Source organism: Crocodylus siamensis, chromosome 3 (assembly GCF_052110815.1).
Source record: "Crocodylus siamensis isolate JL-2025a chromosome 3, ASM5211081v1, whole genome shotgun sequence".
NCBI lineage: Eukaryota > Metazoa > Chordata > Crocodylia > Crocodylidae > Crocodylus > Crocodylus siamensis.
The window spans coordinates 197,271,933-197,282,519 of record NC_143397.1 but is presented as its reverse complement, the minus strand read 5'-3'; the positions used below and the strand labels follow the sequence as shown (position 1 = coordinate 197,282,519).

At 51.3% G+C, this 10,587-nt stretch overlaps 2 protein-coding genes across 6 annotated transcripts in view; one reads left to right on the top strand and one right to left on the bottom strand.

Annotated features, from left to right (window-relative positions):
* The first annotated feature begins 4,981 nt into the window (after positions 1–4,981).
* On the top strand, positions 4,982–6,455 carry CRH (corticotropin releasing hormone). 2 transcript variants are annotated; one of them, XM_090037334.1, is made up of 2 exons: positions 4,982–5,264; positions 5,906–6,455. In XM_090037334.1, exon 2 carries the CDS (start codon positions 5,921–5,923, stop codon positions 6,344–6,346), a length of 426 nt encoding a protein of 141 aa, XP_089893460.1. In that variant the 5' UTR covers positions 4,982–5,264; positions 5,906–5,920; the 3' UTR covers positions 6,347–6,455. The 2 variants fall into 2 exon arrangements, with proteins under 2 accessions (XP_089893460.1, XP_089893459.1); XM_090037333.1 differs by having other exon boundaries at positions 4,982–6,455.
* Positions 6,456–8,674: 2,219 nt separating this feature from the next.
* TRIM55 (tripartite motif containing 55) overlaps positions 8,675–10,587 on the bottom strand; it is a 60,146-nt gene continuing 58,233 nt past the window's right edge. Inside the window, exon 12 of one of the 4 annotated variants that reach the window (XR_016441444.1) lies at positions 8,675–9,194. Coding sequence is in view for 3 of the 4 variants with exons in the window: in XM_090040079.1 (XP_089896205.1) it covers positions 9,075–9,194 (120 nt within the window). In the remaining variant the exon portion in view is untranslated. The remainder of the gene's footprint in view (positions 9,195–10,587) is intronic. The other 3 variants (XM_090040080.1, XM_090040079.1, XM_090040081.1) reach the window with 3 other exon arrangements.

Here is a 10,587-nt window from a genome sequence, read left to right as displayed (position 1 = left end):
AGATAATGAAAGTAAACAGGTCAAGGTTTGGTGTGCTGGGGAAGATCTTGGAGTTTTTGCCCACTGACAGGCATTACAGAGGGACACTTCTAGATGGATGGACTCCACTTGAGTTTCTTGGAGTGCTGTCTTTGGGGATCAAGCCTGGCAAAAGTGCTAAGAAAAGCTCTAAGCTAAAAAATAAGAAGTTAAGTTGGAAAATGTGAAGTTTAAGGTTGGAAAAGTTTCACATAATGTGGTTTTAGTAAGCAGAAGGAGAAAAATGAGGATAACAAGCATATGTCAATGGATGAAAGGAATTTCAGAGGGTGGGGGAGTGGACAGCAAGGAGAAATAAGTATGCAGCAGTATTGGTGAGAACAGTCAGTGAAATAGCTGTGCTTAATCTGATTAGGCAATGAGGTGTGATCACCAAGGAACTTCTAAAATGTTTGTACACCAAAACCAGAAGCCTGGGCAATGAAGAGCTAGGACTAATGGGCATGTCTACATGTGCATTAATGTGGTGTTGTTACAGTGCACTAAGTTTAGTACCTCTAAAATGAGGTACTAACTAAATGTGAAAAAACCAGCACTACCTTGCAGTAGTGCTGGTGTGTGGTCCCTTCAATAGCTCAGCTGGTAGAGTGGAGGACTGTAACCTACTGCACAGTAGTACTGGCATATCCCTTTGCTAGCTGAGTTGGAGGAGTGGAAGATTATCACAGTGCTGTCTACTGATTATCCTTGGGTTGCGGGTTCGGTTCTGGCTTGAAGAAGACTCCTTTTGGTGGAGGAATTAGCTCAGATAGTAGTGCTCTTGTTTAGCATGCGAACAGTAGTTAGATTGATGCCCACATTCTCCAGTGGTGCCTGTTGGTTTTTTCGGTCCTTGGGCCGGTGCTGTTCAGTATCTTCATCAGCGACCTGGATGAGGGCATGGAAATCACTCTGTCCAAATTCACAGAGGACACCAAACTATGGGGTGAAGCAAACGCACTGATGGGAAGAAACCAAATACAGGCACACCTAGACAGGTTAGAGAAGTGGGCAGAAAACCATAGGATGCAGTTCAATAAGGATAAGTGCAAGGTGCTGTACCTATGTGTGCTGGTGATTCCCTCTCCCTATAGGCTGGGGGATGATTGTCTCAGCAGCATAGCAGCAGAAAGAGATCTTGGAGTTAACTAATGGCAATTGGGATTCAGAAAAGGAAATTACTTAGCTGAGGTGAAAGCAAAACTCAAAGGGGTTAAAGCATTCAGTCTGGAGTGGGGATGAAGCAGATAGAATTTATCTCAGAATTCAGAGAGATCTGTGCATGAAATCAAGTGTACGTTGTTTTGACAGCCTGGCAAAATTGGGCATGGTACCATGAGACTGGAAAATAGCAAATGTAGTATCTGTGTTTAAAAAAAAAAAAAAAAGAGAAGGAAGTTTTCTAGACAACTACAAGTTCATTAGTTGGACCTCAGTGGTATGAAAAGCTTTAGAACAAATATTGATGGGAAGAATAACTGAAGACCTGAATGATAAAATAAAACATGGATTTACCAAAGGTAGAACCAAAGGAGCTAGACTTAGCCAATATCTATCTTTTATTTTAAAAAATACTTTTGAGACCAAAGAACTACCTTTTGATTGAATCTATCTGAATTTCAACAGAACACTTCATATAGTGCCACATGAGAAATTATTACTTAAAACTGAAGTAGGGGATTACCAGAAGAATTGTAAAGTAGATAGGGAACTGGCTAAAGGGAAGATGATAATGGGTTATCCTGAAATACAAACTATTGGGCTATACATAAGTTACTAGTATGGTTCCCCATGGAGTTGTTTTGGGATTGATCTTTTGGGACAAAAGTGGGAAGTTTTGTCAATACAAACATGGATTGGGATATTGCATAGGATGATCTTGGAAACTGGTGTATTAGAAATGGAATGAAGTGCAAAGTCACACATTTGAGCACTAATACAAAGATTTTCTTACATACACTTGGAGATCATTTATTGGAAGTAACTAAAAAAAAAAAAAAAAATGTGGCACACTAGATGATCACAAACTGACTATGAACCACCAATGTGAAAAAGACAAATTTAGTCCAAAGATGTATCAGAGGAGACATTCCAATGGAGACAGGGAAGTCTGAGTGCCATTGTACACGCTAAGACCTCATCTACAATTCTGGTCACCCTTCTTAAAGAAAGATGAGCACAAATGGAAGGTCTAGGAAGGGAAATGGAGAGCCCTTACAGAAGGTCACTAAGAGCACTTGGCTTGTTTTAACCAAGGTTAGCAAAGGCTCAACTGAGATGTGGTTGCTCCTTCTAATTATATCTAGATAGAAAATACCAGGGAAGAAGACCTGTTTAAGGGGAAATACTGTCACAAAAACACATAGGTATAAACTAGTGATGGATGAGTTTAAGCTGGAATGAAGAAGACTTATAGTCCTCAGAGGAGCTAGGGGCTGGCACAAGAGCGTGACCAGTTTATGGAAAAGTTTCTATGACATGGTTGCCTGCAGTCAACCTGGGTTAAATGATCCAGGAGTTCCATTTCAGTCTTGTGTTCCTGGATGTATAGCTAACTGGAAAATTAAACCATTTCCAAATTGGATATGTTTGATGATTTCATCACTGTTCTTGTTAATGATTCCCTCCCTGCCTTGTGAAATGAGATCCCTAATTCAGAAAAGCACCTGCTTACGTGCCTTCAGTTTGGGGCAAGTTTCCCCTCAGGTATGTGCTGAGATCAGTTGAATTCTTCACATAATTTGGCCACTTGTATTTAAGTCTCCTGTAGCCCTACTCTCCCTCAAATGGAAGCTGCAGGAAAGCCATTGCTGGAGATGTCGTTCATGTAAATGACATCAGAATTGGACCCGAGATGATTTTATAAAGGAATTTCAGATCCCTCCTCAAGAAAAACCTGTAGCTGTAGGATCATGCAAGGAACCGGGGAAATGTTGGTCCATAGCTTTTTTTTTGTAGCCAATGATCATTTTGGGGGTTGGGTTTTTTTGAAGCTCTGCAACAGGCAGTTGCATATCTTTAATATGCTTTTATTGCCCCTTGACATCGAGTGTAATCTCACGAGCCGAAGATGCATTCAGGTTAGAGGCTTTCCCGGTAGAGAATCATGTCTCCTTTTCTACCCGGGCTTGAAGGAACAGAGGTCTGAACCCGATGGCCCGCACTTGGGAGGAGCCCAGCACTGTCCAGTGCTGAAGTGTTCAACACGGCCCTTCAAGTGACTTGTCGAGGGAGCGTCTTGATTACATCTCAGCCCCCGTTACGGAGAACTGCCCAGAGCACGCCATAGATATTCTGACCTCTTTTTGTCTATGGATCTAACTCAGTAAATCGCTTAACCCCATAAAACAAGGCTGTTCCCATTGGCAGTCCAGTGCTACAAGCCAAAAGGACGGATCCGCGAGTGAGCAGCGCGTCTCCTTTTCTCAGTCAATCACCCGCAGCAAGTTCAGCGAAGTTTCTCCCTCTGCCCCCCCCCCCCCGCCTCTTCTGTTTGTTATCTGGCCATGAATCTATGCGTCCCTCTTTTGTCTTGTGGGGGGGCGGCAGCCCCTCTTCCGCCCGCGCCCGGGGCTGGAGCACGACCCTTCCCCAAGAGCCCCCCTGAGTCTGCTCGCCCGGGTAGGGAAGGCTTGAAGAGCTCCTCTGATTACTGCACTGTAAAACAAGCGAATCATCAAACACAATAGGATCATTTCCATCTAGACAACTGCCAAAAGAGGCAATTGAATGCCTTTTATCAGCCATTCATTCCCGGGGCTTTGCATTCTAGGCGGCAAAACCAAGCGCTTGTGGAGCCGTCAACATTTATTGAACAGGAAAATGCCAGCACGGGGCAGAGACTCGGGATATGTTCCGTTTCAACGAGGCAGAAGACAGACAAGGGCAGGGGAGTGCGGAAGTGTCCATAAATCCCGCTGTCTGCGTGCGGGATGCGCGGGCTCCCTGCTAACGCCGGGATCCGCACTGCGCGGGGCGGGAGGCGCGACAGGCAGGGGCAGCATTTGCCACTTTTCTGAATGAGCCGCCTGCCTCAGCCTCCCGCCGCCCGCCGCCCGCCGGGATGCCCGTCCCGGGTCGCTTTCATGTGCCAGGGCAGCTTCGTCGCCGGTGTCCCTGACAGTGAGAGTCCCGGAGCGGCAGCATCACAGCTGCCACTTGCCAGCGAGAGCACCAGGACGCCCAGCCCAGCCCCATGGCGCTGGCGCGTCCCAGAGCTGGAAGGGAGCGGGTGTGTTATCTCCCCAAAGCACAGCACTGCCTCCCCGGGGGCATCTCCCTTCTCCTCCCGGCGGGTCGGCCCAGCTAATCTAAGCGGACCCTGTGTCATACCTAGCGGGGGCTGGAGCAGCGGGCTCTGCCGGCTGCTCCACGGAGCTTCGCGGCTCCCACCTCTCCTGTTCAGACCCCGGTGGGACAAATTTCGGGGGCTGGGTTATTTCTTGTGGCTTGCCAGGACGTGGGGCTCTTCGGCGTTTTCACGCCTAGAGCCATCGGGGGAGCGCTGTCTTGGTGGGATGGGGCGTCTTGGGACAAAATCAGCTCATCCCAGGGCTTGGTGCTGGAGAAAGCTTCGCACCTCCTGCCTACAAGTCGGCTCAGGCTGGGAGCGCCCAGCTCAGGCTGGGACCTGGGCTGATCAGGTCCCCGCTCTTAGATGCCCCGAAATCGACCAGGGCTCTTAGATGCCCTTGCCCGGCCCTGGGGCCGGGCGGCAGCCTCCGGAGTCGTCCCCAGGCGGGACTCGAGCGGAAAGTTTTCCCTCGCTTTGACCTTTCATAGTAAGAGGTCGGGCGCTGCTGCCGCGTTTCGCTCCCCTTGGGAAATCTCATTCAAGTATTTTTGTCAATGGGAGAGAGCCCCGCTCCGCTGCCTCTGTCCCCGGGCTGGCTGACGTCACCGACGAGGCGATAAATATCTGTTGATATAATTGGATGTGAGATTCCGGGCTGCGATAGCAAAACTCTGCCCATCGCGGCTCCGCGCGGGCCCCCATGATTTATTCAGCAGTGGATCGGGGCACGCAATCGAGCTGTCAAGGAAGCGTCAGCTTATTAGGCAAGTGCTGCGTGATTCCAGAAGAGGGTCTAAGCTATAAAAATCCCGCGTCCAGGCTCTGATTGGGAGAAAAGCTGATCCCAAGTTGGCGAAGAGACGGCTCCGAGCGCGAGGGAAAGGACAGGACCCCTGAAAGCCCCCAAGTGTGGACTGCACCTGCCCTCCTAACCCGCCAGGCCAGCTCCCAGGTAGGCGGAGGCCGGCCCCACCCTGCCCTGGCGCGCGCAGGGCAAAAGCCTGGGCGCGTGTGTTTGCTTATGTGTGTGTGTGTGAGTTTGTACGTGTGTGTTTGTATATGTGCATATATGTGTATGTGCCTGCATGCATATATGTATGTTGTGTATGTGTATATATGTGCGTAGGTGTATCCGTGTGTGTTTGCATATGTATATGTATATGTGCATGTGTAGTGCATGGATGTGTATGGGTATAAGTATGTGTATGTGTGTGTGTTTGCATGCGTGTATGTGCATGCATGTGTGTGTATGGATGTCTATGTGCGCGTGTGTGTGAGAGGGAGGGAGAGCGCGATCTAGGCCACGCCAAGGAGGCGCTGGGCCGGGGGTTTCCTTTGCCTGTGGACCCTAGGGGCCAGGCCGCCCCGCGTGGTCACGTTCTAGGCTGGGGCTTGCCCCGCGGGGCGCGGACCCGTGGCGGGGGGGCGGGGCTGGCGCCTCCAGCTGCGGGGCTGGCAAGGCGCGAGCCCCGCGCGCGGGCGGCTGCGGCGGGGCCGGGCCCGGCTTCAGCACCGCGGCCAGCGCCCGGGCCGCCGCTCCCGCTCCCGCTCCCGCTCCGCGCTCCGCGCTCCCCTCCCGCGTGTGTGCTGCAGGTCGGGGCGCTGATCATGAGGATCCCGCTGCTGGTGGCCACGGGGATCCTGCTGCTCGCTCTCCTGCCCTGCCGCGACGGCAGAGCCCTGAGCCGCGCCCGGCCGCAGCCGGAGCTGCTCCCGCCGCCGCCGCCGCCGGGCCCGGGGCCGGCCGCGCTGCTCCGCCTGGCGGAGGAGTACTTCCTGCGTCTGGGCAGCCCGGGCCGCGGGCCGGCCTCCCCCGCGCCGCCCGCCGCCGGCCCCTGGCTGCGCGCCCTCGCCCCGCGGCCGCAGGCGCTGCCCGAGCGCGGCGCCGCCCGGGAGAAGCGCTCGGACGAGCCGCCCATCTCGCTGGACCTGACTTTCCACCTCCTGCGGGAGGTGCTGGAGATGGCGCGGGCCGAGCAGCTGGCGCAGCAGGCCCACAGCAACAGGAAACTCATGGAGATTATCGGGAAGTGAGCGGCGCCCGCCGGCCCGCGCCCGCGCCCGCCCCGTCCCGGTCCGCGGCGGCTGAGCGCGTCCCGGAGCCCCCGCGGCTGCGGCCCGGGGGCGCCTATTTATATTTGTAATAAAAGCTGCAAAGTGGCTCCGCCTGCCTGGCCTTCCTCCTCCTCCGCGGGCAGCCGGGGGGCGGGGGGCAGCCCCGCGCAGGGCATCGGGGCAGCGCAGCCGCCGGGGCCGGGCCCGGGGCCGGCTCTGGCCCCCTCGCCCTGCAGCCCCCCGGGCTTACTTTACAGACACTCCCCTACTGCCGCAACCCACTTCCCGGCACTGACCCCGCCTCCAGCTGAGCCCCGATGCAGCCGGGGTCCGGCCCCGCTGTTCCGCCCCAGACGGCCCCCCAGCCCACCCCACCCCGCGGGGGCAGCACCCCGACGGCCCGAGGGACGAGGGTCTCCCCTCCGGGGCACGGGCCAGCGGGCTGCAAGGAGCCAGGCCCGCCTTTGCCCCCGCGGTACTGAGTGGGGGCACACAAGGGACTCAGTGCCCGGCAGAGCAGATGCCACACCTGGGTGAGTCCAGTGAGGACTCGTGCTAGAGCTTATCCCGCACCGGGGGTAGGTACCAGCCCCACGGGCACAGCACAACGTGGCTCTGAAGAGAGGGTGCAGGGTCTGGAGTCTCTTGGGCCCCTAGGCTGCCAGCCTTGTAAACGAGAGGTCCCACCTGAAGTGAAACGCTGGGGAATGGAAAAGGGGCGAGATGGGGCGAAGCAGTGACTAGCAGTGACAGCCAGGTTTGGGGCACACATCTGTGCTTGTGGGACAGTCCCTGGGCTTTTAGCCAAGAGGTACCCGAGAGGCTCCCTGTGGAATGGATTTAACTTCCTGTGGGCTGGGGATCCACCAAGGTGCTGGGCTGGGCAGACTGGCCAGGGTCTCTCTGAAGAGTCATCAGCCATGCCTAAGGAGTGCAGGAGTTCAACCAAAAAAGGCTCCCAGAGAAGGAGTTGGTACCACCAGCAAGGACAAAGCTGCTGAATCAGGGCTGGAAATATCCCATAGGAGCTCCAACAGGTGGGTTGGCTGGGGAGGGAGAAGGGACAAAAGAGGCAGCTGAGCTGAATTTTGCTTCTAGCCACTGTAGAGAGTGAGTCATCCTTGCTGTGTTTTCTTGTTTGAAGGCTCCCTACTAACATCAACTCACTGCTCCTCCAAGGCCCTCCCCAAAGTCACAGAAACTGGAAAGGGGACACAAAACTGAGACCATTGCATAGGCAACAGGTAGCAAGCCCGGGTTTGTATTCCAGAGTGATTGGGCCCCCCCGCCGGGGCCCAGCCTGCTGCACTGACTGTTTTGTAACCATCACTAGTTTCCCATCTCCTGAGAGGTGCACCGGTGCCCAGCAGAACAATTCACATCCTGTGCGGTGTTCTCAAGGTGAGTTCAGGGCATTATGAAATGTTACAAGTTTAGGGCCTGATCCAAAGCCCTATGTAAAGGCTGAGCATTTTCATCCATCTTAAGGACCACTAGACTCATTCAGACCTGATAAGGTTCAGTCCCTATGGAGAAGTATTCATGTCTGCAGTCAATGCTCTCAGAGTGCCTATAGTGTTAGGGGGAAATCCTGGCCCTACTGACATCAGTGGCAAAGCTCCCAGGATGTCACCTTTCACTGTAACACCACTCTACTGGCCATGATGATAAAGCACGCTACATTATGAAGTAAGTTTCATTAAGCAGTTATGTAGCTACAATCTCCACCTACAATTCATTCAGGATTATATTAGCTTTTTTCATGGTCCTATAATGCTCTAAAAGCAGTCTTTAACACATATTTGCAATAAGCTCATCGCTGTTCAGTTCAGCCAGCTTTACTGGCTTCATGCCGCTTTTTTGTTAAATTCATAGAGTTAAAAAGAGTGAAGGCTGACTTCACGTATTAATGGAAAATGCAGGGTATTCAGCTTTGGTTATAGACAGGTTTTTCTATACATAAGTCTTCAAGCTTAAGAAGATTCAGATTCTGCATTTCACAGAAAATAACCAACTCCTGAAAGATTAGAAAATTCTGCATTGTGTGACCTATCAATAAATCTTCGAAAATGCAAGAAGTGAAGGGCCAGTTGGGTTGAACTGTTGCTGGTCAGAAAGCAGTACTTTGTACCACACTCACTGACCACAGTGGAGGAAGAGGAGTGCAGTTTCAGTCCTAATCTTGAATTGTGTGGCTTTTGTTAATGATTTACAACAAGAGGTAAGTTGAAAAGCTGATTTGGACAGGAGGAAATGAGAGTAAGAAGGGTTACCTTGTATTCTCTCAGTAAAGGAAATAATGCTATTTTAACTAACAGTAATGGCAAAGCACTTAAAACTACCTAAAGATGTACAGGAAAGTTAATAAATAAATGATAAACTTTAACAGTGCTCCTTTACATCTGCAACAGTAACATGGTTCTGCTCAACACTTCTGCTTTGAAATGGACTTGCACACATATCCAATTTATTACAGGATTAATTAACCATTGAGTCCAATTTTTCCCATCCCTTTATTCAGCTTAATTCTCAACAATACCCCTTAACCCCAAAATGTCAAACAGTTTGGTGGAATCTCATTTGGTGGAATAAGTCCCTTTGAATGAAACCCGATCCTTGTTCCTTTTCCAGACAATATCTTGTCAATTCCAGCCAGGTTGCCTGTTGCCTCAGTTCCTCTCAGAAAAGTACACTGGAATGAGAGTCATCATTCCTTCAATGAGTTTAACCAGGGGAAAGAGAAGACATGACAAGGCGGCTCATCAACTCTTTCACTGGTTGCTGGAGCTCTGTTCACTCGTCCTTGTGGGGATAGTTCAGACCCAGTCTGCAAGAGAGGAGAATGTTTCCATGGAGAAAAATTAAAAGCTCATTTTGGAAAGTTGAAATCATATCTGATTTTTCACTTGATCTCTTTCTTTCCAGAAAGTTTGAAGACTGAGGGGAAACGTAAGGGAGGAAAGATGAGGAGTATTAAAGTCTTTTGGCAGGGATCACACATGAAATCCTGGCTGTACTGAAGTCAATGAAAGGTTTGCTATTGATTTCAGTTGGCCCAGAGTTTCACTGCATTCACCTACAAGGCTCAAATGGGCTCATTCCTGACTGAGACTTATGGGGACCCCCTACAAAGAAATTCATAAGCTACCTGACTTTTGCAGGTGGCTCTGAAGACTGACATGGGCATAAGCCAACAGGCACGGGACAATGTCCCTCTATTCTCCACTTGTATTCAATGTCTACCAAGCTGTCATGGAGCGTACCTGGGATATTTTTCTCTATACATATATTTTTTTAAATTTACCTAAGAGCAGACAATAAAAAAAATGAAGACCTGAATCCCTTGAGGTATATGTTTTCTCCTACTCCCCATTGAAAACAATTATCTTTATGGGGGAGTAGGGTCATGGCCCATGTCTCACTTATACAACTATCCTGTTGACCTTAAAAGGGGAACTTGCATAAAGTAATGTTTGTATTTTCTCTCACACACAGCATACCTGACTATATAATACACACCCCATTTTCAGAAAGCAGCTGGAAAAAAATCTGAGTAGCAGATTGAGTAGCAGTGGCTTGGGAGCTAATTCTGCTCCTGAGTCTGCTGCCAACTCCTCACACCCAATGGGCCTGTGGACTGACCCTGTGTGCTGTGTCCAGGGCCATGCACCAGGTCTGGGTTTGGATGCTGGGTCCCGCTTGGCATGCCAGCCCTGCGGCCACTCACCAGGTCTAACCCTGCACAGTGCATCCAACCTTGTATGCTGGATCTCAGGCCATAAGTTGTGCCTGATCCCATGCTGGGTCTAGGGGTGTGCACTGTGTCCAGGGCAGTGAAATGGGTCTAACTCAGTACACCAGGTACAGCTGTGAACCAACCCTGTGCACTAGCCTGATCCAGTATCCAGGGACATGTAATCAGTTGAGGAATTGCCCATGGGCACATCCACACAAGTGTGCAAATAGCTTTGAGGTGCCACAAATGACAAGCGGTGCACATGTACCCATGGGCTGTGCTGCTAAGTAGCAGTGCAGTGGTTTTTTTGACATCAGAAGATCCTGGTATCAAAAAACCCCTACCACTAAAAAAAGCGGTACAGCCCACATGGCAGCAGCATGCACTGCCAGAAACTGGAGCTTTGTCAGACAGAGCTATGCTCTGGCTGCTGTTCAGGCTCGGAGTGGCTGGCTTGGTGCTGCTGCTGCCCTGGGAGGCTCCT